The sequence below is a fragment of the Corvus kubaryi genome, unplaced genomic scaffold (genome assembly GCF_017639235.1).
Source record: "Corvus kubaryi isolate FWS band 111438036 unplaced genomic scaffold, C.kubaryi_AGA036_p1.0 137, whole genome shotgun sequence".
In the NCBI taxonomy this organism is placed as follows: Eukaryota; Metazoa; Chordata; class Aves; order Passeriformes; family Corvidae; genus Corvus; species Corvus kubaryi.
Window position 1 is genome coordinate 10,825,969 of NW_024580671.1, and position 26,858 is coordinate 10,852,826.

Here is a 26,858-nt window from a genome sequence, read left to right on the forward strand (position 1 = left end):
AAAGCCACGCTTAATTCAGTATTCACCTCCCCTTGTTCTGCTGTTAGGAGGTAGAAGCAGCACTAGCGTCTTGCCCAAATACAGACTATTTTTCTTGTCCACAATTTTTCCATTAACATTTTTGTATTTTTCTTTGCTTGAAGTACCAGAAACATCTCCCAAAGGCCAGGTATCATATCTTCCTTGGGTGCTGTTATTCAAAACAATTACCATGATAATGCATTAAAACCTTGGTAAAAGACACCTGAAGTAGGAAGAAATCTCACAGGAGGGTTGGAGGAAAAACAATAAAAGGCCCAACTCTCACACCCCGTAACTTCTCAGACACAAAAGAAACCTGAAAAATTAACATTTTATTCCATTTATTCCATTTTATTCCATTCCAAATTTATACATTCTAGCTTAAACAAGTTTGTTGACAGCTGTCTGCCCAGAATGCAATGAGCTACAAGAAACAGTATGCTCCTGGCTGCTTTTTTCCTCATTAAGGCCACATGATCAAGTTCACAAGGTGTAGTGTATTCCACCATCCCACAGGTAAAGTGGGAATACTGCTTAAGAAGCACAGGATTTGACCCACAACTACAATATCACGGCATCAGAAGTGGCTGGTAATTAAAGGATTACAATACAGTCCGCAATAATCCGATGAGCTCGGCTCCAGATGCACATAGACTGCTTGTCGCAGGCTGCTGGGGAAGAAGTGATGCCACGCATGCATGACAGCACTTGCTGCCGCCACCAGGCTCCTCCATGGCACTCTGGGACGAGAGGAGCACCTAGCAGGTGGGGACCTGCTACCTGCTCTGAGTTCCCTCATCTCTTCTGCACAGGGGAACCTTCTCCCACTCTGCACATGGTTGTGATTTTAATGCTAAGGAATCTGAGCAGATTAACACTTTGATTCTATTTTCTGTCATTACATTAAGAATCTCCTAATTTTATGCACTGTTACTTGGAAATTAGGAAGGCACAAATACATGAAAACAGCCTCAAAAAAAGGTACATAATACCAACAATCCTACTACACTGGCCTTAACCTCAAGTAGTCTGCTGGGCAGCAAGCACAGCACAGTTGTTACGTTCTTAAACATACCAATTATCCATTTGCAACACAACACACACAAAAGCTAGATTTCTGCTACATAGCTGGTTTCTCAAGGAACTAGGATTAGTTAAGCCAAGAATGCAGACACCAATTTGCAAACTACACAAGGCACCTACGGACAAGATCTTATACACTTTCATTTCTACTCACTGGCAAATCAGTGATTTACAAGAGGTAGAGCTTGCTGCGCTGTCTAACCACTTACAGCAACCTTGGTGTATTAAGTATCCTATGATAAGGGTTAAGAACTTTTTTCTTTTTAGTATGCCTTTTGAGCGCTTGCATAAATACAGTCAAAGAAATAAAAGTAACTTTATGCCTAGCAACTTAATCACAGCAACTACTCACAGAGACCAGTATTGAAGTGCATAACAAAAGGCAAAAGTCTTTCTGGGGTGGTATTTTTTCGCTTTAGTAGAACAAGCAGAATGACAGATCATCTGATCCATATTTTAAAAATTCAATTAAGTGACTTCTAATCATTTCAATTTCTCCATTATTGTGTAAAACAGTAACTTAATTGTTGAGTTAGAAAGTTTCAGTTGAGATGCCTGCTCATCTTGGTACTGAATGAACACTTATTTTATCTTGCCTCTGACCTGATGCTTTAGATTGTTTATCCTCTCTCTGCTTAAAAAAGAATCCGAGGGGAAAGGCAGAGAACAGCAAGGTTTGAAAAAAGACAGGTTGTTGAAAGAACAGAGTCATACAAGAGCTATCACTGAATCTTATTAGACTTCTGGTGTACTCTGTAAACATGAATAGATTCCTCTGATTTTCAGGAAGCAGATACCCTGGAACTAGCTAAAACAGTAGAGACTGCTTTCTTTTCCCATATTAAAGAATGTACACTGGAAGATGAAAGGGGATCAGCCCGTCTCCTTATTTAGTTTTACACACAGAGCAAAGCCAAAAGTGTGCACCACTCCGTTTCTGACACCCCGGAAGAAACAAGCAGCATCTTGAAGACTCCCCATGCAAGACAGCACCAACAAACTGCTAGCAGATCCTACATGCAGGGTAATTCAGATGAGCAAGCACTGAGTCAGTTAAGGAGTCTGGATAGTTTACATGAATTTGTAGTCAGTTTTGTTTCCCACAACAGCTAATTATGTAAAGGGTTACAATCATTACTTCCTGGAAGTCATCATCCGGTAAGCCAGCTGCATTTGCTTTTTATTCTGAATATAGCTAACAAGAAATACTGCACCATAAGTGTTCTAATTATACTTTTTGTAACTTCTATTTCACAATAAAAAAACCACTTAGGTCTAGTACATTTCGAGAATGTTTTGGTTAATATGCTAATACAGCTCCCTTGCCTGCTTGCCAGCACTTCTGCATCTATAAAGGAAAGTCTCAGGAGGTTGCAACTGAAACTAAAGCATGTTTTATTGGTCAATAATAGATAACATAACAAAGTTAACAGGAATATTCTAACTGGTGAATCCATGCTCACACTTCTAAGCAAGTTCTACTGAATCTTTTTTGAGAAAAATAGACAAAGAAGAAGTACTTTTCCCTTCTCACCACCTTAATTAAAAGCAACCCCTCAGATGCTATGATCTAGGTAAACACAGATAAAGAACCCACATACCTTAGGAGAGACTTCATTAAAGTCAAATCAACAGCACTGTCCTTCACTGGATAGAGTTTGAAGTCAATAACACAGGCCATCTTTAACTTATTTCACAGATATGATTATTAAAGAGTCAAATCATAAAGCATACCCTTTCTCCACAACATTTTCTTAGAGCATTTAGTGGGTTTTCCCTTCCTACCTGCAACACCTACCTCATTAACATGCACCTAAAGCTGGGATTATTTTGTTGTGCCAACTAGGAACTAAACCAAGCACTTACACCTTCCAGAGAAGACAACAGAGTAATGTGAAATCATGGTCATGCCCGTACACAAGCCAGTTCTTGGAAACAGAACATCAGATTTGCTTAGGGTTATTTCAAAAATGCTCATTTTTCATAATGACATTACATCTCAATTTCAGGATTTATCAGTCACCTGCAGGTAAAATTCAGGTTTCCAGTGGGTTGTATGATGCAAGACTGAATATTGCATCTTGAAATTCATACTGGTATATGCCTAAGAAACAGTGACAGAGGAGAACAAATGAGAGGGAAGGAGTTCTTAAAGAGATTTCCTTCATCAGTTACTGAACTGAAGTTAACTGAAAATGGCTTGAGAATATGAGTGCTTTGCCTGGACAAGATGGATTAGCAGGCAGAGTATCGGTAAAACACCTTTAGCCTGCCAGGTGGATGTAACTCACTTGTGACATACTTCAGTGTCTACTAGAAGATGACTTCTCCACAAGCTGCAGAAAACAGTAGGTTCCGGAGGAAGTAGTGCCTCAGGATTATGGCTCCATTACAACAGATCAAAGTGAATTGTTTGTCTTAGAGCACTCCCAAAGGACCAAGCCACCACACAAACTGCCAGAACAGCCTGCAGTTGTTTAAGTCTTGGAAACAAAGGAAAAAGCGGTGATAACCAACTCCTTTAGATTTGGTGCCAGATATAGCCTTAGTGATGTAAAAGACACACAGCAAGCAGTCTTCCTGTGCAGATAGCTCTGTCTCTTACCCAAGAGATGAACCCATGCTCTCAGCAATGGCCCTCTGTGCTTCACCCCAAGTGTCTGCTACTGCACAGCCCACCAGCCTCATCCCTGTTATTGGTACACAAGCAGTGATGCCAGTCACTGCACCTTTAACCACTGCTTTCAATTTCCAGCTGTTGCTCTTCTTCCACATGCATATGTATGTACTTACACACATACCCCACAATCTCTTGAACCTCAGAGTGTGGGGCACAGGGCCCAAGAGACAAAAGGCGGGGAAAGAAAAGATGAAATAACTTCAGGAACAAGAGGCTATTCATGACTCACAGCTCCCAGACTGACCAGCACAGTGCAAGGTCAGCTAGCCTCGCCTCACAGATGGCCAACACACTATTGCATCAGCCCAGACAGCTCACAGCAGAGAGTACAGGGCAGATCCCTGGAAGGGTTGGGTCAGTACACAGCAAGGTGGGAGAAGCCACTCACAGAGGAAATGCTGCCATGAGACTAAAACCTGCAGGAAGCAGAGGCAGCAGCACCCCCAGCACAGGCAGCCCTGCTACACATTTAGCCTAATCGCTCACACACAAACAACCCCCCATACTCTTTCAAAGCCTATTTTGCCCTGTGAAAGCCAAGCAGTAAGAGTAGATTAGACTCTAATAAGGATTAATACAAGTTAAGGTAGCAGTGATTTCCACTAGGGAGACCAGAAAGGTTAGATGTGGGATAGCATGACAGATGTAGGAAGGGCTGGGGAAAAAAAAAGGTAAAGGGAAGAACAAACACCACAGGAGCTTGCACTGACACCTGCCTAGCTCCATTTGTGCTCTCCCCCATGTCCATCCCTGTCCAAAGCAGAGATCAGACACGCTGCACTGTCAAGTCATGGTCAGTGATTTCTAACAGGCTGTGTAATGGTCAGCAGGGGACTTCTTATCCAGTCTCAACAGCACTGACCTGCTTTTTTCCAGCACTACCATCCATCACCTCTGACTGACAAGGAGACCAGTTTTCACAAAAGGCAAGACCTAACCCAAGCAAAGTCTGAAGCAGAAAATGGAAAGAAATTCAGATCCCATTCTCTCTTACAGCAGCCACTTCAAAGCTATGTTTAATTTTATTAGCAAGTAGAACTTCAGTTCATAAAAAAGTGACCAATAAAAGATAATGGCAGGAAATTAAATGACCTTAGCATGATTTAGAGCATTGCTCTGCAGCAAAATTGCACAGAAAGTATGCTCGCAGAGGAAAAAAACACCCCAAAGAAATGATCATAAAAAGTTTCCAAATTGCTCCAGAGTCAGAGGCAAGTCAAAACTTCATCTTGGAGACTAACAAAAATGTGGATCTACTAAACATATGCATTAAATATGCACTATGATTGCCATACTGCAAGAAAGAAGCGCTGTTCAGACAACCTATTCACTACTTACCTTTTCACAGGTGCTATAGTAATCAAGACTTTATTCACCTTTAAATTCAAGTAAAATAATAAATGTATCTTCACTGTGGTGCAGGAACATACCAGCTGCAGTGTGTGGTCAAGGCAGGAAAAAAAAATATGTACTCTCCTGACTCTTGGTCATACTTTCAAAAAGGCATGAAGTAAAGATGGGTTTTTTCTTTAATTATATAGAAAGACTAAGAAACCAAAACCTCTGCAGTTCCTCAGTCACGACCTTTGGGAAGCAGGCATTTTGTAGGGTTCGACCATGCCCCAAATAATCTGGTACACAGCATAGTAATAAACCAAGTTCCTTAGCTTTCATTTCAAGAAAGCCGTGGAAGAGTAAGAGTACCAAATACGCTAGTTAACAAAAAAAAACCCCACCACAAACCAAAACAAACCAAAAAACTGTTCAGTTTATGACTGAACTGTCTGAATCTGCAGATACCCCTTTCAGCTGCACAGTCAACTACAAACTTATTTACCTGGACAACTGCAGTTTGTACTCTGAAAGGGAGGATCAGAGAGCCAGGAGAAAATGGTGGGGGAAAAGATAAGGAACTTCATTACACAACGTAACTCCAATTGGAAAACAGCATGGAGAACCATATCCTTTCTGTATCACACAGAGTCCTGTGTGTGGTCAAGTTCTTTGACCAGAAAAATTTCTGCTAAACCACACTTGATAAACTTGAACTTTGAAAACTGGCATCTATTAATCAGATTTTTTTTTTAAATAAACCTCAAGAATTCTGGTATCATCCAAGGTACCGAATATTTCATTACAAATATTTTATTCAAAATAGCTATCAGTTTACTAAACAGCCCAATTTGTACTTCAGAACTCAGCCTTTTCTCAGAGAGGCTCCTGGTGTTGTTTTAATGTGAAGTTGAAATTCAGGTTCACAATTTAGAATTTTCGTTTTCCATAAAAATTAATTACGCAATATAACACAGACTGCTACCGAGTCTTTGGGATGAAAAATAGAAGTATTTTGTTCTGAAGAAGGCCATGCAAATATTGATCTTGGGGAAGTGTCTTCCTCCACAAACTGCTTTTGGGCTTGCATTTCAACTAGGTCATTTCCAACCGAAAAATGAAGGTGAAAAAAGGAGGGATCTAAGCAGCTCTTCCCTCGGTCCATTTCCGTTGGAGATGCATTTGCTTAAGAAGGCTAAGAGACTTAAACTCCAATGCTTCCCAACAGTTCAGGCCATATGGATCATCTCTCTGAAGAGACAGGCCCAGATAATTAGACAGTACAGTGCTTACCTAGTCAAAGCACATTTCTCCTGCACATGGAAGGCCAGTTGAAAGTCCTAAGAATGCAAACATGCCAGTTTAACATGAATGATTGAAAAGCTCCGGAGCAGTAAATCCCCAATCCTCTGCTACCACAACAGATTTATTTTTCAGAAGGATAAATTTCCAAAGGGAGCCAGGTATTCAAGATCTCACCAGCTCACCCTTTACTATACTCAAGACATCTACCCACGGACATCAGAGGATGCTCTAGTATTTCTTCGCTACTGTGAACTGCTCACTAACTTTATCAATAGACACTACTTGAAATTATCAGCAGTACCAAGGAGCAGCCGGTCCCCAGAATACAAAAGGTATGATGGGCTACTATAGTCAACTGAGCCTTGAGTTAAGGCATGCTGTCTATAAATCTAACAGGGTCATATTCCAGAAAGTTAGTACTTGGCTCATAACCATACCACCAGTCTGTTGCTCATCTAAAAAGTATTCCTTCCATGTTCTAGCTCTAGTTGTAACCCCCACACCAGTTGTAAGGTTGGTAAAAGTACCTCTAATGACTTCAGAGTGCAAATAAAATTACCACATTCTTCAGAAAAACACAGATACAACTGATACTGTGGATGACCAGGAATATTTTATTAGTTATTTTACTTCCCAGGTGCCTTTATGTCTACAAAGTAAGGTACCTATGCCATCATAATATTCTTACATCTCCCAGAACAACAGGTATAGGTATCCAGCTAGACAGATCTAACTTTGGTATTAAGACATCCTTAAGAAATATCCTTCTGCTTTCTATACAATGTGCAGGGAAGTAAACACACCTTATTGCTTCAACTGGGACATGTCTTGAGAGAAGTCAGACTGAAGAACAGGGACATTGCAAAAAAATGTGCAATAAAATGTTCTGCCCAACAAGTCAGAAGTACCTTGTTTACTTCAGCTTGACAAACAGGTAACATTTACAGACTTTGGCTGTTGGTTTAGTAGAGGTCATATAGGAACAGCAGAATCTAGTGATACTGCTAAAAATCCAAGGAGAAGAGGTCAGTTTACACCACTCAGGAGCCAGGCACAACAATTAACATCTGTTACTGCTTCCTATTTGAGGAGTTAAGAGCAGAAAAGCTATGTGAAGAATGGCACTATCAAATCCTAATTTCCAATTATGGCACCATATACACATCCTACAGGCCATGTACATTACAGGCCCCTCTTCCTCCAGTATCAATATTCAGACATCTTAGGACAGGATTTACAAAGGCACACATCAGTGGCATGCTTTCTGAAGAACTAACGCTGATGCTCAGCAACCTGGGCAATGCAGTCTCACAACAAGGTATGGGAGATCCGTGCTGTTGCGCTCCTGTGTACACGCCTGTCCAGAGGACCTCAAATGGCCAGTCTGCTGCCCAGTTGTCCACATCCTTCAGCAACTACACACATCAGCAGTGAGAAATCAGCTAGCCACAGCAAACACCAGAAATCAGAGGCAGCAAAAGCAATTTGGCCACACCCTTTCTCCTAACCTAATATAAGAAATTCCAAGCAGTATATAGGGATCTGACTTTCCTGAATTTACATTCCCTTAGAGCTACCTTGCTGGCTAACAAGGGCTGATTCCTTAGGCCTTGAACCCTCAATATCAAAAAGATTTTCAAGGTATCACACAGTGGTATCACTGCTTTTTTATAGTATCACTGAGCTGGTGTCAAGCAGAATTGTATCTTAGCACAGACAGTTCATGCCACCTGAAATACAATTGTAGTGATGCTGGTTAAAGAAAAAGCATCTCTGACTACATTTGCTAGCCCAGCATACTTTTTCAAACGGCTGCTAATCAACAATTCAGGCAAGACAGTTGGGTGGGACCAGACTGCACACACCCCAGACCACCACAAAGAAGCAAATCAAGTTAAAATTCCTATTAAGCTATATTTACAAATGCCATCTCCCTCTGCGATTATGACGGGGGACCATGATACCAAAGGAGAGCCAGGTTATCAGTGGTACTTTATGCCTTCATCTTTGGTGTCTTTTGAAATGAGGCAATATATGTAGCTGAAGGGCATGGTATTTTTTCTTCATTATTCAAAAGAAAAGACTGGCATATATAGCAACTGGCTGCAGATAATAAAGGCTGAGCCTTTAACAATCAAGTTAGGAGGAGGCAAAGAACAGTCTGCACACTCTGCAATGAGCTTGAGATCTCGAACATTTTTCATGCTCAGTGACCAAGACAAATCTGCACCATGTCCACAGAGAAGCAAAAGCACCAACCCTTCAGTGGCTCAATGGCAGTGAATACAACAGCTGTGCGAGAACTGTCTTGGACCTGCCCACGTCAGACACTTGAAGCATGGCCTATCTGCCAGCTCAGACCCCTCACTGCCCACCTATCTGGCAGATCTCTTATTTTAAGCCTAGATCCTTTTCTGGATACAAAAAGACTTTCAATAGTGACAGGTATTTTTCACAAAAAGTTAAGCTTAGAAAGAAAAAAATTCAAAAACTACCTCTTTACTTTTAAGAGGAAAAACCTAAACAAAACTACAAGCATTGCCTTGAAAAATTAATGTCATAAGATCGAGTAAGAGGAAAAAATATTGTGCTAGTACACAAAGTCAATAAATATTTCAACAGCTGAGGAGTGGTCCCTCCCACCCTCTTCCAGATGCCTCATATAGAAGGTCCCCAGCCCTTGCCTGCGTGGGGCAGGAAGGCTGTTCCTGAAGCCCATGGACCTGCATGAGGACACGCTCCATCTCTGCACATCGCAGACTGTTGGCAGCACCAAGGAGGGAGCACCCTACCTATGTAAAGAGCGCACCAGTATCATTTTAAAAAGCAGAGTTCAGGTGCTGCATAGCTTTTTAAATGCCGTTTTTCAGGTTTACATCCATCACTGGATTTCTTACAATTTATGTATTATGCAATATTTTCCCCGACAGCACCCAGAAGGATGCGCTCCAAGAGACCCACACCCCATTGCCATGTCGCTACTTTCCCAATCTCCGTTCCGCCCAAGACACTGGCAGAGGGAAAACGCTAGGCGAGGAAACTCGAGGGTCTGGAAGCGTCAGTGGCTCAAGCCAGGATCTGCCGGCGCTGTCCTTGACACAATAGTTGAATGCGATACAGCCGGGCAATGCGAGGCTCAAATACTTCCTGGGATGGCTGAATGGGCTCATTCAGTAGACAAGGATAATTCTTTATTAGCCATCTTCTACAGCCCGGCACAGAAACTACAGCCCTAAGGGGAGGGTGGAGGACACCAGCCATGTGCCTCAAGAAAGGGGTATGGCTTAGCATTGTCTCCCGCCTCAGTAATTGCCAAGCTTTTTTTTTTTGTCCTCCCTTTCCCCTTCCCCCCCTCCCACCCCCCCGCCGGCTGTTACGAAGTCGGTGGAGGAAGGGAAGGTGCTCGGCCGGGGCCGGGCTGTGGCCGAGCCGCCGCAGCTGCCGTCCGGCCCCAGCCCCTCGGACCCACCGGCGCCGCTCGGAGCGCTGGGGGTGGGGGGGTGGGGGGGCAGCCTCCGCCGCCCTCTCGCCGCTCCCTCCCGCCCCGAAGTTCGGGAAACTGGGACCGGCCGCCCCGCCGGCGCTGGAGGTTCGGCCGGCAGCCGGAGGAAGGGGCCGGCACGACGCCCGGCCCCCGCGGCGGTTCTCCCGCTGCCTCCCCGCTCTTACCTTTCACTTGACTTTCATACTCCGCTATAATCTCTTTGTCCTTTTTGAATCTGCTCGGGGTTGACATTATCCACTCGCTTCTTCCGCTCCTTCGCCTTGTTCTAAATTATTTTTACTAATTATTCTTGTTTTTCTGGAGGAGCTCCCAAGTTGTGTCAGGCGGCCGCAAGCCCGAGCGAGCGCGGCGGCCGGGGAGGCGGCGGGCGCTGGCCCCGCGGGAGCACCGCCGGCACCGGAGGCGGCGAGGCGGGGAGCGGCGATCAGACTAACCCCGGCGCGGGCACCATCGCCTCCCGGCACCGCCGCCGGCAGCAACGCGGTCCGCGGCCCGGGGCCGCCGCAGGGCGGGGCGGCGGAGCAGTGGCCGCGGGGCACCCGCTTCCACTAGGCGAGGGCGGGGGCCCGGCGGCTGCGCCCCACCATTGTTATCTCTCCTCACGCACCCGGGAGAGGGGAAGAGAAGCAGGGAGACAGCGGTGGGCGAGAGGCAGGCGGCCGCGCTCAGTCCGTACGCCAGAGGCACTGCTTACTGCTGCCGCCGCGCTCGCCTGGGTGGGAACTCGGGGCCGGCGCCCCGCCGTCACTAACCCCGGGCGGCAGCGCCGCGGCGCATGTCCCAACCTCGAGGGGCGAACAGTCACCGGCTCGGGGCGGCTCCCCCGCCGCGCCCTGGAGAGGTGTCTCCGGGAATAAACTTCTCCCCGCCCTCCCGCCGCTGTCTCCTCCCTTCCTGCCTGCCCGCCCGCCTCCGGTCCTCGCTCGCCTTGTCCGCCCGTTCCGCGTCCTCGCCGGCGGCCGGCCACCGCCCCGGGCCAGACCCGTGGGCGCAGCGCCCGCCTGAGCCGTTCGGCCGGCAGCCGGAGGCCCAGCAGCCGTGGGGGGTTCGGGCTCGGGCGGGGGTGGGAGGAGGGAGATCCCCGCCCTGCCGCCCCCATCGAGCACATGGTGGCCGGATGCCCTCGGGGAACAGGGGTGTGAGGCCGCGGCACAGCTACAGAAGGCCCTTCATCCGGCGGGGAGAGTTAAAAGACCCGTGCTGCCCACAGCGCCAAGCGGCGCGGGGAGGGGGAAGCCGGGGGGAACAAGTGGCCTTTAGGGACCCCATGTGCCTCCCCAGTGTCTCCAGAGGCAGGGCACGGCTGCACCGATGTGCGTAGGGGGCCGGACCCGGGGGGGCAGAGCATGGCAGCACGTAAGGGGAGAGCTGCACCCTCAGCACAGCAGATCTTGCTTCCACCGTCCTTGTCTGCCCAGTGCTCCCCTACGGGTGCAGCTTGTTCTCGAGGGCAGGAGTGCCAGCATGCCTGTGTGGGGCACTCCCCACAGCTCTTGGGGGAAGCAAGCAAGGCTCAAAATGCTGCTCCGTTGAGCTGCTGTGCATGGCACGCATCGGGGCTGGCCCTGTGTGACAGTCACGTTCAATGTCAGCCTTAGAAGGATGGATTCCAGCCCAGCAAGTGGTGGTGGACAGCCCTCCCTGCAAAGCTGGGACTGGGAAAAGGGGAAGGTGGCCCAGGAGGGCAAGAATAGCTGAAATTTGGAGCACGAGGTGAGTTGTCAAAGGGCATAAGTGACCCAGGCATGCCCTTGGTCCATGGTGTCTCCAGCTGTAGTGGGGACAGCCTTCTCTGCCTGAAGAGCTGAAACCTGGTTCAGCCCTTGGAGGCTGTGGAGGATGAGAACTGGCTGCCAGCTCTGCAGGTGCAGTTGAGACCATGCCTGCCAGGAGTCAAGCACAGTGGTTCACAGAGCTGGTAGCCATGCTTGTCCAAGGTCCCTGGCTGTAAGGTTGGGACTGCAGAAGGGCTCAGGTGTGGCTCAGGTTGTACAACCCACTTTTCTTTTAGACCCAGCTGCCGGGAAATTTTGCTTTTGCCAGAGAAGAGCTTTCTGAAAAAAAACCATTGAAAAAGCAGAATGATGGACACTGCTGCCTTGTGATGAGCAAAGAATGTGTTGTCATTCATGCGTCAAAGCCAAAAGTCAAAGCAAGGCACAGCTTCAGACTTTGAGCTGCAGGGAGGTCAGCTCTGAGGAGGTTCAAAACAGGCAGGGGACATTCTGGAGACAGAGGCCTCCACTGATGTCAGGGATGTCCAGGAGTGATTAAGCAAAGATGCACACTATTCACAATGAATTTCCAAAGATAGCTGCTGTATAATTTGTGTAGTGAAATTTCCAAGAGATCCTACCTTGGACAGCTAGCCCTGATGCTGCCAGGACTTAACTCTTCAGGACAAGTGAATTGTGGGATCATCTGCAACTGGGAAGGTTCAAGGTTCAGCTACCCAGTAATTTGGCTGGATTTGAGCTTGAGTGCTATGGGGACCTGGTGCTCAGAGATCACTGGCACAATTAACTGTACTCATGAAGACATTCTTGCTTTAATTCTTATAAGCACGTTGCCTTGGTTGTTAGAGTTGCTCACTTCCACACCTCTGCATTTCAACAGTAAGTGTACATTTGTCCTTTGCAGTTCATCTTTCATTAGGTACCATGCTCTTCCTGCTAGGGGATCAGGGTAATAGGATTCCTGTTCCCTTTTCTTTCTTCATGTGTTGTTCTCTGTAATTTTATTACATATCTTCCTCTTGCCCTGCCAGTGCAATCTTTGTCCAGCTCTGATCCCAATTCAGATCACCTAATGCTATCTTAGTACAGGAGGTTATTGTCTAAAACCAATTTAAAAATTTAAGTTGGATAGTCAAATTATATCCCTTGAATAAGAAGCCTAGCCTCAAAAGAGCAGTCATCTCTGTAATCCCAGCCACTTTGATTTTCATCTCAACCTTTGATGCCAACATCTTGCCTCCTGGCTGTTCAAGTCCATCTGTTTGGCTGGGGACTGGCTGATTTACAAGACAGTGGGCCATGTTCCCTGGGACCACAAGGCACTAGCTGGAGATTAGCTGTAAGTCTTGTCTGGTCTTTCAGGGGACAGCATTTTTGCAAACAGGACAGGGAACAGTGCTCAAGTCCCCTTGTGCCCTGTGTGAGGTTGTGCAGGCTGGCACCTCAGCCAGGCCAGTCCCTTTCTCTCTTATCTATGACTTGGGCATATAAAACATGTCCAAATGTGGTTGAAGATGTAGAAATGTTCTGTGCCTCCTCTCCTGAGTCCTGAAGGACACAGCCCTCTCTTACCACTGAGCCTATGCTGGAAAGACTGTGAGGAGAAGGGTGCAGAGGTAGGCTGAATGCCCATGCCTACACCATCCATTCCCTCAGCACTAGATCCTGCATCCAGAGGATCAGCCTGGCTCTACAGAGCCAAAACAGAAGCTGCGGACAGAGCAATTGTGTTACTGCTTATGAAGAAACCACTTTTAGGCTCTGGAGACTGACCTCCCTGTATTCAGCCACTCAGGTCAGGGCTATGTGTCTGTGGCAAGACCACTGAGGAAGGATGGGCCAGGGACCCAGCAGGCTTGAGTGTGCCAGGCTCAAAGCTGCACAGATTCTGGATCCCTGAGTTAGGGTTGGACTCCAGGACAACCAGGATTGAGCTGGCTGAGAAATCTGATTCCGGCCCCCTGTCCCTGTCCTCCCCCTGCTTTCCCCCCACCCTCTCCCCCCCCCCCCTTTAGGGATTGGCAAAGGATTGTGCATTATTACATGGGTGTAATCTTCTTTTAAGATGTTCATGGCAGCTCAAGTCTCCGGACTCAATTCCGCACTGATTTACACAGCCTGCAATCCCATTGTGAGGATAGTGATTGCACAGGAACAGAGCCTGCCTGGGCTCTGCAATGCCACGTTTGAGGTGACTTACAGGACACAGAAGATTATTACAGAAATGCCTGTCATTTGAGACCTGTTCCCAAAGATCCCCACAGAGTTCCCATGAATTTTGAGAGCAGAGAGTGCTGGAGCTGTGGAACAGTCTTGTTACATAAATCCCTGTGTACTCATGAATGACGCTTGAGAAGTCATGTTTATCCAGTGTTGTTCTGTGAACTCTTAACTTACTGCTTGTAGAGCATATCCAGGTCTTGGCAGGGAGGATGCTATAGACATTTAAAAAAATATTAGGATAAAGCTGATTGAGAGCACATATGTTGTGGCAAGAGACAGAGTTGTATCAATAATGCAGTATAGTACAGTACTGTTGTGGTACAATTCTGGTGCAGGGTTTGTGGACTGTACCTCAGTGTATGGAGTTAGATAATCTACTCCACTGGGGAATTGGAAAACCTGAATTATGTATGATAGAACAGAGATGTGTTTATACAGAGAGAAGTTGTTGCAATATTTCATACACAGTGCAAAAAGGAATAATGCAGGCATGCTTGATTCTTGCTTGAGAACTTCATTATTGCATCTCATTTACACAGCCTGATGAGCTGAGCAGTATTTGCTTTCTTGTGCTGCTAATAAAAATAGTCCCTATAACTGGTTGCTGGAGTATCATTGAGCTATTCTCTGTAAGTACATAATGAATACACTGACTCCCTTAAACAATAAAACCCTACACTAATTTTCTTTAGTCTGAAAAGAAGACAAATAATTCATCTTGCTTTATAATTGCGGTCAATCAGTCATTTTACAATTGGACAGTAAGTCTCTAAGTGAAAGACCAGGCTTTAATTGAAACAATGAAACATTTGATTGTTATTGAAAAATCAGTAAGAGGCACCATTCAAAGAGCTTGTTCAAATGTTTGTCACTGATAAGATGCACGTTTCTATAGAATCAAATCTATTTGCTTTGGAATGAGATTATTTTAGCAAATACAGTTGCTTATCTAAGATGTAAAACCACTGAGGCTTTTTTTTTCTCCCCTGCCCCCAACCACTGCAGCATTTAATGCTGCTCTGTGCTCATAAACTCCTGAAACATGGAGATGAAATCTGGGCTTATGGGGTTTGTCACAGACTGCAGAAGAGCCAGGACTTCACCCTGGCTGACCTGAAAGTGGCTCCAAAGCATTCAGCTGGACCTTCACAACAATGAAATGAAGATTGCGAGCTGCCCAAACTTCAGTAGTTCAGGAGAGATATTTCCCTTACCTGAGTTTCTCTGTGAGCCCAAGCTCTTGCTCACCTTTCATTTCCAGGAGCAGTACTCTGACCGCTGGCATGCATATATTGATTGTAAGGACATGTATACACAATTTCTTCCAGAAGCAGAATAAAGGATGAAGAGGCATTCTTGTTCCACAGTAAGTACAGGTGGAGTATGTAGAATTGGTAACATGCTGTAAGTTCATGCTATACCAGGATCCATGACCATTTTCAAGCCCTAGGCTTTACTATGTACTCCCTCAGGTTACTTTTTTGTCCATTATGCTGAGTTTCTTCTGGATATAATGAATGTCCATTTTGTGAGCTTCACACACCCTAATTTAGGCAACTGAAGTCTCATGCCCGATTCAAATGAGGGCTCCTCAGTATAAAACAGACATAGAGCTCCTGAAGTGAGTCCAGTGGAGGACTACAAAGATGATTAAGGCATCTCTCTTACGAGGACACGCAGATAGGGTTGGGCCTGTTCAGTCTCAAGAAGAGATGACTGAGGGGGGACCTCATCAATGTCTGTAAATATCTGAAGGGAGAATATCAAGAGGATGAATCCAGGCTCTTCGTAGTGGTGCTGAGCAGTAGAACAAGAGGCAACAGGCAGAAACTGATGCTCAGAAGCTCCACCTGAACATGAGGGAGAACTTTTACTGTGAGGGTGACTGCATCCTGGAATGGATTGCCCAGAGAGGTTGTGGAGTCTCCTTCTCTGGAGATATTCAAAAGCTGTCTGGACACAATCCTCAGTAACATGTTCTAGGGACCCTGTCTGGACAGGGAGGCGGGACTAGATGCCGCCCAGTGGTTTCTTCCAGCTGTACCCATTCTGTGCTTCTGTAATTTAACCAAGTCATTTAGCCTCCTTCAAAAGTCAATCAAGAGAGGTGGGCATCTAAAATTCACTTATTTTAGACACTTCATTAGTATAGATTTTGTTCCCATTTTCCTTAGTATCATAACCAGAGGTCATACAAGACAGGAATGATATCCTCTTCAAAAAACCTGAAAGTGATATTGCTGAATCTTAACAACAATTAGGAATATTTGTAGTCCTTTTCTCCTGAATAAAATGCACAGCTAAGGGTATGCAGACTGCATTTTTTTCATTTGCTAATTGCAATCACATTGGAAAGTAATCCTGTCAGCTGGTCATCTGAAGGAGGATTCAGGAACACAACCTTTTCTATATATGTGTGTGCATGCATGTGTGTATACAGCCAATTTGCCATGTCCAAATGTGTGCAATAGCTCTCTCAGCATGAAATACATCTGAATGCAGTGGAGAATTGTTCACATAGCAGAAAAAAAAAATCTTCCAAGTGAAATCACTGACTTGAAATGTTAAGAGATCCTTCTGGTTCAATAAGGTAAGATTTCAGTCCTGGAGGACTGAGAGAGTCTGGGACATGAACAAGCATTGTGCTTCTTCTAAAGCAAAAAGAAAAGCACCAAACCTAAACCTCCCCACATTAGTTTCATTGCTATTTTGTTTGAAGAATTTAATGAGACTTAAAGAAGCGATTGGTACATTAACATTTAGTCCTTTGGTTTTACAATTCTGAAGTGTATTTTAATGTTTCCTTGTTAGCTTGTTCATTTTGAGCAGTGCTAATAGGACTAATGACATAAATAACACATAGAAAATGATGAGGCTACTTTATACCTTCTACTGTTGTTAAGAATATTACCCTTTTTTATATGGTATTGCTATTCACTTCCCAATTAGTAATTACAAGGGGGAATGAATTCCAAGTAGTAACCCTCTCACTTAATGAGAAGAGACTGAGGCAGTCTTGCCATTTGGAAGGAGAGGAAATATAGAAATAATTGCATCCTCACTGCAGGGTTTGTGTTCTCTGTGGGGCTACTTTTGTTCTTTGGTAGCCTTTGAGACTCTAGTATTTCGCTTCTGAACATAATAAGCTGAATGCCTAATTTGTAAGCTTTACCCACCTTACACCTGCCATCTTACACACACTAGCATTATTCTGGATCTTTATCTTACTTCTTAAATTTAAGAATATATTATCCAGAGAAACACTAAGGTTGTTTGGCTTTTCTTTCCAAGCCTGGTAAGGGAACACCAGTGTATTTTAAAAGAACTCTTCCAAGTGAGCCTATGGGGCTACGTTAGTGGTATTGAAAGTCTTTGATGAGCAGATAATTGCAACTCTTATAAACAGCTTCTGGGTTTAAATTTTCTACTTGCATTGTTTGTGTTTGTTCCATCCATTCTCATCTAAAAATGAAATACTTCTGCTGCTTTATTACTCCCGACCTTCTCGTACTAATGGTTTTGAGTGGAGAACATTGGAAGTTGGGTTAAGTTTAAAAGAAGGAACTGCTTGAAGCAGCATCAGATAATTAAGAACATCACATTTTAAAAAATCAGTCCTATGTACTTCATCATGCTACTGTTATCTAACTTTAACTGGAATGCTTCTATGAATAAGGCTGCTGGACTGTACCCTCAGGACTTAGATGGGGGAACACAACTGCCAGTCTTGCTATCCTTATATGGCCTTCATGGGCCATCCAGACTTCCCATCCAGGAATCTCAGCTTTCTGGGCTGCTTCAGTCTGTGCCAGTAGTTTAAAGGTTGCAAATCACCTTCATTTATCTCAAAAGGGCATTAATTTTGAAGCCCAGCAATGACACTTCAAATGTCAGCCTTGTTCATTTTCTCAGAAGCATCCAGCTAGTCTGCTTGTTCATTAATGTGGCTAGATGGGTGGGAACAGCTGCAGCCTATCCAGCTAAAAAAGTGCCTGGCTATTAATGGTCTGTGCAGCATGCTGTCATTTCTCTGATTAAGCCCCTTGGTCTACCCTCTGGCTGAGCCCTTTCCTGAAAGAAAGCATATCAGGAGAGAGGCAAGAGCAGAAAAAGAAAGGCTATCTGTAGCATCTTCTCTTTTGATTATTGATAGTATGATGCTGCTTTCCTGAGTTCTTATTTTCCTTTAGCTCCTTTTGCCTTTGCAGTTGGAAAAAGACAAACCAGACTCATGCAGGAGGGGTGTCAGATGGCTAAAGGTAGTGATACCTGGGACTCGATGATCCTTGTGGGTCCGTTCCAACTCAAAATATTCTGTGATCCTATATGGAAATGCTAATGCCAACATAACTGAAATCTTAGACTGTGAAATAGAGGTAGGAAGGGATACAAGCACCAAGCTGGGTCTAAGGAGACCCTGCCACTGGATTTTAAAAGACAAGGATTAACCTGAAAATTGTTCTTTTAAGTATTTGATACTAGTGTGACTTTGTACAGGGAGGGTGTTCCTTGCTGCAGTCTCCCTTTCTGGGTGAATTTTGAGGTGTCAGTGATTCCTCAGGCAATGCCAAGTTCCTGCTGTGGAGATGTGGAATCGCTGGATGCTTGGAGGAAACACTGTGGGTACCCATGGCTTGGTTGGTTAAACCTGGCTTTCTGTCATATCCTCAGGTTTCAGCTGACCCTCTGTGCACACTTGGGCTGCTGGCTCTCATCAACAGGAGGCACACAGTAGCTCAAAGGTAAAATATAATGATCTTAGCCTCACAACTGTGGCTTCAAAGTAAAGCTTTTAAGCTTTTACGCCAGTGTCCAAGAAGATGCGTCCCACATGGAAGAAAATTAAGTAAGGAGTTCAGGAGCAATTTTTTCCTTTCATTTTTGGCATGTGATTGAACATTTCTTAGTCATAGCTCCCTTCTGTTGTTTCTGTTCAGCCGCCCAATGTCACAGTAATTGGGTGTGCAAATATTGCAAACTACACACAAACTCTTGTCTCCAAATGAAGTTATTTTTATAGGGTCTGTTTCTCAGACACATGCATATAACCGAAAGCTTTCTGTTAACATCCACTGCTTCAAAAATTCATTTTGACCAAAAATAATATCTGTTTAAGATTATTCATGGTTTTCAAAAGTGCAGAAGACTAAAGATCTGTAGAAAATCCTTCCTGGGGGCCTCTAGGGCAGTTTCCAGCCGAGGCTGTTGATGTATTTGAGATGTCACAGCTCCCTCCAGCGGGCCCCTGCCAGGAGGAGGATTCTGCAGGCACCACCCAAAGCTTCCAAACCTCAAACAGAAAATATTCAAAACACTATTTTTTTAAAAACATTTTTCCCCCTGAACGCAGTAGCTGGCTCTCCCTTCTCACAATGTAATAATATTGAAGCCAAGACTCGTATAAAATCTGAGAAAATTAACACACATGGACCAGATTTTCATACAGACTCAAACCAATTATTTCCTGTTGACTGCCATGTAAATACAGTTTTTCATTTGGAGTAGGGTGGCATGGCCTATGAAACACAACATCTGAGATGTACTAGGATGAGGAAGGTTTCCTATGTTTACATCCTCCAAGTTATCATTCTGCAACATCAAACTACTGCAACAAGTCCAACACAAATGATATGCCATTCATTTGAACATATGTGACTCCATGTAGGTTTGTTTTCATAACGTGGATTACTGTTACTTTTGAGCCTTAACAGGAGCTGATGCCTTCTTTTATGAGTTTTCAGGTGTGGCAGTGGATGAAGCCGTGTCCATGTGAATGACAAAGTCTAGTCCAGGGTAAGTAGCAGATCCAGACTGGAAATGTGTTCTTTCTTTCCAAGAACCTGAAAACACAGAACAATTATTTTGGGAGATTTCCAATACTTCTAGTTCTGGGTGTCATTTTTTTGTGTGATTTTCATATCCCATAAATCTTTCTAGCTTCTTGGGAGATGATGTCTTGTGACATTACCATTTTATAAATATTTTGATTTTCACAAAAACAGTAAACCCCATCATCTATATTAATAATTTTTAGACTAATGATTTAATATTATTAGATTGATTATTTGATATTAAAATTTAAAAAATGAAAGGAGTTTAATGCAGTTCATTACTACTCCTTTCCAATCAACCTCTGTTCACATTACTGACTGTTCAGTAGTGATTCAAGCTGTAGGTTTAAAAATGGGCTTGCAGCTGATGGATAGTGCTGGCAAACCAAGGAATAAATTCAGCATAATGGTTATAGATAGGTGGTGGCTGAGCCTGTAAGAATCTGCATTAGATACAATGGTATCAGCATCTGGAGACACAACAGCAGCACTACATAAATCATGTGTAGTGTTATATGTTCTCAAAGTATATAATATGTTGCCTGGCAACTGCATGTCTCTCAGCTTGGCAAAGTAACTGTTTTTAATTATGTCCCTGTGATACTGTATGACCACAGAATTAAGAACACTGAATCTGCCTGATTGCTTTAAAAATGTCATTTATTATAAAATAAAGCTCCTTTTCCGAGTCATTAATACGCCTTGCCTCAGTCAAGCGTTCTGTGCTTCTAGTCTTTTTCCTAAGCATACACTACAGTATTGCAGTCCAAGGATAATTATGCAGAACCTGTTTTCCCTGAATATTTCAGGATTTATAGAATTTATAAAGCCTCCTTCATGTAGTCAGGGACTATTGCTGCTTTTTTTTTTCTCTGTCAGAATGTGCTTACATCTCTCTACTCACAGAGTCAAGAAATTAGGTCTGTTTTGCTCTCCTGTAGCCTGGACTTCATCTTGTGTAAGGAAAGGCACTAATATGCAGACCGTCTTGGCACATATCAGTAGTTTACAACATCCTTCAGCTGGATTTAGGTAAACTAAGTACACCTGAAAAGCTACATCCCATATATATACTATATTTCCAGATATCTGTAAACGGTAATTCCTGCACTGTATTTTAAGACTCTGAGTGAACTACATTAGTAAAACACTTTGCAAAGTCATGGAGCTGATGCACGGTCTAATCCACAGTCTTCAGTTACTATCATCTCTGAAGAACATAGCTAGAGAAGAAATTGTAGATATCATCTGTCTTTGCAGGTCCAGCTGCAGTAGGAAAGGAGTCAATAATCCCCTGAAGCACACTGCCTGGGAAACCCTGAAACATGGGAGTCACCTCCCTATTCAAACCCACTTTGATGGAGTGAATTAGGAATAGGTCTTCTATCATAGGGATGAATACTCCAGCCAGAAGGTGGGTTATAGAAAAGGTGTCACAATTTCACAACTCTCTTTTGTGGACTCCTTCATATTTGAGGGCCTTAATAAACTCTGGGACAGCCATTTGGACTGGACCTCTTAAGAGACTTAAAAGAGATGCTTAGTTGCTTGTAGGCAAGAAATCTCAGATGCATGGGAAAATTGAGCTACACCAAACAAAAATTTTCAAGTGGCATCGGCAAGTTTCTAGTGAGGCAGGGTGCCTCCAGCATTACTAACCAGCTGCTGCAGAGTTTTTTGAATTGAATTCTTGTACATAGGTATTCAGTTCTACCTTATTTCTATATTTTATTAAACCCCAATTGGATTTTATTAATTTATTTTTATATATGGTCCCAAGTCCCTATTGAGATTGTGCTCTTTTCATGTTTTAACACATAATTGTCCATTAAGAAACCTTCAAGAAATAACTGAGTGCTTGATGACTCCTTCTAAGAAAATAGCCCTGGGAGATCATCTAGGAGAGGATGGCCTTAAGAATACTCCCTCATATCATACTCAGTTCTATACAGCTTTTTCACTGTATGATTACATAGGAACAAAGATTTTCTCAGGTACTATTGCTTCATACTCAGAATATTGGACACTAATTTAATATTACACTTTCTGGCTTTTTTTCCTTCTGTGTATGGAGTCCTTACCTAATTTTATAAAATGTAAGAAATGCACTAAACTTAGTATGAATATGAACGTATACTTCATTAAACTCAGCACTGGCACAGGTTGCCCAGGGAGGTTCTGGAGTCTCCATCCTTAAAGATAATAAGATATTTTAACATGGTCCCAAGAAAACAGCTATAGGTGGCCCTGCTTGAGCAGGGGGGTTGGACCAGATGACTTCCAGAGGTCCCTTACAACCTCAAACATTCTGTGATTCTGTGAAACGTACGGCGAAAGGAGTCTGATCAGAAGACCCAATTACTATCTGTCCCTTCCCTTCCCTTCCCCCAAACCTTCTCAGCTAACTTGAAAGTATCTACAGAGAAAAAAAAATTAGTCTCAAAACCCAAACCCATGGCAATAGGACATGACTCAGAAGTTGGCAAGTTCAGCCTCTGGAGCAGAATGAAAAAGCCCATCCTTAAATCCAGAGCCTGATGGGCAGCTCCCAAGCAGTCACACTGAGCTGGGGGACCAGCAGCTGGTGCATCCCACCTGAGCAGTCAGGATAGAGCAAGATAGAAACATCTAGCAAAAGATTTTTTTTTTGTTGGACAGTTTATTGCTTTGGTTTGAAATTGTATTAGACTGGGAGGACTTTATATTGTTTTTCATAAAGAGAACTGTGAAGAATAGATACAAGATTATCAGTGCACTTCAGAGGTTGTCTTTTGTACACATCAGATTGGTCCAGTGCAAGATTTTATTCCCTACAACTCAAGCACTGCAGTGCCTAGTGCCAAATGCAGTCCTAGCTGTCCACTTTCATAGTGTGTGGGGAGAAGTGACTGCCCAGGAAATCTAGTGTGCTGTGTGGGAGCTGCCTTGTGTGGGCCAGAAGACACAGGCATGGGAATAAGCCTGGGATCCTTCCTCAGCTCTCCAGTGTGTGAGTGGGTGTCTTGGAGTACTCCCTTGGAAAGCACACCTGCCATAGCCTGGGGAATTCACAGCTCTTACTGCCCAAGAACGTAACTAGAAACACCAGACCATAGGCAACAGCCAGCCAGGGAAGTAGTCTCTGCCCCAGTCGTTAAACTTGTGTGGCTGCTCAGACAGGATAGTAAGATTCACTGAAGAAAAACAGGCAGGACCACAAGAGAGAAAATGAGAGCAAGTCTTCCTCTGCAGCAAGACTGGTGAGGAATGAGGTGGGAGAGTCACATCTGCTTTATAGATATAATACGTGGAAATGAAGTAGAGAAGAGATTGTCTGATTAAAAATGTCTTCAGTGCTGAGGACTTGGAGGACTTTCAAGGTTTAACCTTGAAAATAAATGTCCTGTTTTGTATCTACCACTTTTTTGCAACAGCAGCAGCTAAAGGGAAACTTGAAGTTACAGATGAGCTTTACGTTATTTTGTAGAAGTGAAAACACAGGCTCTTATCATCCAGGCTTGACTGAACTGCTCAGTTCCTGAAAATGGGTCACAGAGAGCATCTGCACTAATTAGGAAAAGTTGGCAAAAACAATTATTGCAAGTTAAAAACGTGTGTCAGATCCGTTTTACTTGCATAGTTGATCTGGAGGTGATGTAATGAACAGGTTTTATACCAAAGCAGGACATACTGAAGAGGATGACTCAATTCTGGGAGCTGCAGGGAACAAGTTAAATCAGGTTCACTTTGCAGAGCAGCAGCTTTTGCCAACTCCTCAAGAACATAAAGCAACTGCAGCTGCACCTTCCCCAAAGGCCCCACAGCATGTGGCTCCATGCAGTTAAAATTTTCCTTTTCTTCTTAGGTCCAATTGTTTGTTTGATGGATTTAAACTGCTACGTCCCTTGGCAGAATTCAAGAGAGGACTTGAGTGCTGCTGAGTCAGATAATGTACTGGTCTTGAAGCACTTGGGATGCAAAACAGAGTCCCAAGGCTTGTGATAAGTATCTCCTAAGTTTGTACAAACTCAGGTATGAAGCAATGCTGTGCCTGTGGAGAATGAATTATATCAGGCTGGAGAGCTATAAAACTGATGTGTGAGCAGGCCAACTATAGTGGTCAGTAGGAAGTAGGATACCTGACCAACTCTGGGCATTCAATATAAAACTGTAGGAGGTTCCTGGACTCTGGTTTGGGGCCCAGACATCCAACATTAATCCCTGCAGTGCATAAGTTTGAGCTCGTGTAACTTGTAGACATTAAACTCTGTTTCCTCTTCTTCTTTATCAAAACCTCTGTTTTCTGGACCTGTTTAATTACAGGCCCAAACCACTCCTGTACAAAAGCAGGAATAGAGGGGATCATCACGCAGACAAGTGTGTATGCAGCAACGTTAGGTGCCTGGCCAATGATTTAGTCCTCTGCTAGGGCAGGCCTATGTTCAGATTGTTATTTAGAGCTAGACTCTGTCTTTTCCTACATTTTCATTACTTTGCTAATGAAACAAAGGAGTAATTAATTTATCTTTAGTGTTAAACAAGTAATCATGCAAAGCAGGTACCAACATGGAAGGAGAATTTGAATTGGTCTTTATGTGTGTGTTCCAAACTGCTGAACTCATTTGATATATTACTGACTTCAAGACGCTGTAGGATTCTGTATCTTGGAGAGTACCTGGATGACAGGAAAAGATGTGTTTCTTTTATTAACTTCCAGCATTATTTCACTACATGAATCATTTCAGTATGCAAAGCTGTCATGAAAATTTGCAAGCCTGGGCTCACAGTTCTACTCACCTATGTTTACTATGATGAAAAAAAATAATCATACCTTACTCATACATCAAAAAACTGATTACCTCAGGCAAGCAGAATCTCAACCAGCTTGTTTTCCATTAGCTCTTTCGAAAAAACAGACATAATGAGAAAGTCCTCAGTCACTTTTCTTTTTAGCAGTTTCTGTGTTATCTTGAGTCAGCCCAGGAACTCACTGAATGTGTGGCTACAACTTATCTTGAACTGGGAAGAATGGGCTTAATATTCCTATTTAGAAAGGAATATAATAAGTCTATATCTAATGTTTAGAAAGCATTTTATCTAGATGTTTCTCTTACTGCCAGAAATCTCATTGACCTTTTTTAACATGGCAACTGAAATAATAATGTGAGTATGAAATAACTATTCTGAAAATGAACATTTCAGAGCTCCTATATTGCACAGCTCAAACTGGGGATATTTGTTGTGGTTGATTTTGCCAAGGGAGTATGAACTAATGCCTTTTACAGAAAGCAGGCTCAAAAGTGGAGAGAAAATTAAGCTCTGGTGACAGCAGTTCTGTACTTGTCAATATTCTGTATTCTCTTTGCTAAGGAAAGCCTATTTCCCCTCTTCAGCTATGCCATCAGTAGCTCATTCACTAAGATATTAAACCAGACGTTAAATGGTATCACAACATCCCAGCCAAAGCTCATTTTCAGAACAGAGCCTGTGAAGTGGCTTTGCTGGATCAGGGCCCTTGTTCCATTTAACATCAATTCAGTTACCTGAGACTTCACCTCATTCTCAATCACTGTGTCCTGCTACAGCACTAAAAATTTCATATTGCTCTTCATAATTATTCAAATCTTTTCAAAGTCCAACTCTTATATACCAGCCAGAAAATATCTTCCCTTACATCTTAAATCAGACTAAGCAGTAAGTCTTTTTAATTCTTGTTTTTCAAGATGAATTCCTGGTCAGTGAAACAAAATAAGAAGAGGGACATAGATTCAGTTCTTCCTAGCATCACACTTCCTCGCTGCAAGTAAAGCTGTGTAGCTCCTGGGGTGGCCAGGAAGAGACAGCAGGAGGTAGCTCTTGCAACTCTGATCCATCTCCCTTCCTTCCCCCTGACACCACACTGCTGAGGGGCAGAGCCCAGGAGTGGCATTTCCACCACTCTTGGCTCTAGCATTCTGGCCCATGGAGTGTTCCATCGCCACTTCACTGCACCTCTGCAAATGTCACGCTACCCTAAACCTTCCTGTCACACTGTGCCCCAAGAAACTACCCCACCAGCAAGCCAATCTCTCTATCCTTCTGGATTCCTGCCTGTAGCTTGGACCTGTCACACTGACACAATATATCCACAGATCTCTCTTCCCTTAAATCAGCCAGGGATAGGGCTCCTGCCTGTTTGGGAGCTGGAAGAGCAAAGGGTTGGATGCCAAATGGCTGGATTGCAGCTGGGGACTTCAGGAAGCTCCATTGCCTGAGCAGCCACCTCGTGGCTAAGGATGGAAGAGATGGTGGTGGTAGTAGGCATGTCATGGAAGCACAGCTCAAAATGCTGTGCTGTCTGAAATTTTGCAATGCCATGAAAAGTGGCTTAGATGATGAATATTGAAAGTCCTTTATTACTGAAAGTCATAAAAAAGTAAAAAATACCAGAACTTGTAATTCTGTTCCTTTTTTTTTTTAGTCCTCAAAAAGAAGAAACTAGAGTTGACTTTGAGAAGAAAGCAAAGAATTAAAGTTGTACTGCTCAGACACTTGGACTGAACCCAGCCAGGCAGATGAGTAATTAAATGAGAAGTCACATTTTAAAACATCTGTTCTGCATAATATATGACAAAAAAAGAAATGTGATTCAGCATGGTTACTAAGTTTAATGAAGAAGACAACACATAGACTTTAAAGAATTAATTTCTCAAGGTTGAAGAAATTGAAGAGAGGCACTTCTACCCATAGTCCTATGGCAAAGTTTTTAAGGCTTATTGCATGTTATATTCAGTCCACTGTACCCTGTAATCTTCTCGATGAAAGTTTTCTGACGATAAAAAGATGAAGTAGATGAGGAATAAGGTCTCGCAATACAATTTAGAGAAAGAAAGAACCATGACTCTTTCTTAGTTCTTGATATTTTTGGCTTTATGTACAGACACACAGCAAAATCTCCAGTGTGCTTTTGCATGAGCCTGCTGAAAGTCTTTATGCACAAGTATTAACTGAACTTTTGGAAATGAATATTGATTATGTTTCTTGCTTCTCCATGATCCTTGGGGAACTTGTAATGAAGGAGCATGTAGGAGAGAAAGGTAACTTTATTCTCTCTTTCTGCAAGACCCTCATCAATGCTTCAAAACAAGATGAAAATGCTTTGTGTTCAGACACCGATAAGTTTA

The 26,858-nt window shown here is 43.5% G+C and overlaps 1 protein-coding gene across 3 annotated transcripts in view; it reads right to left on the bottom strand.

Annotated features, from left to right (window-relative positions):
• The window catches only part of SRGAP1 (SLIT-ROBO Rho GTPase activating protein 1), a 147,227-nt gene extending 136,451 nt beyond the window's left edge, over positions 1-10,776 (bottom strand). For 2 of the 3 annotated variants that reach the window (XM_042017870.1, XM_042017869.1), the window contains exon 1: positions 10,091-10,771. In XM_042017870.1, the coding sequence (XP_041873804.1) occupies positions 10,091-10,157 (67 nt within the window). In that variant the 5' untranslated portion in view covers positions 10,158-10,771. Of the gene's footprint in view, positions 1-10,090 lie in introns of all 3 variants that reach the window. The other variant, XM_042017871.1, reaches the window with a different exon arrangement.
• Positions 10,777-26,858: the final 16,082 nt, after the last annotated feature.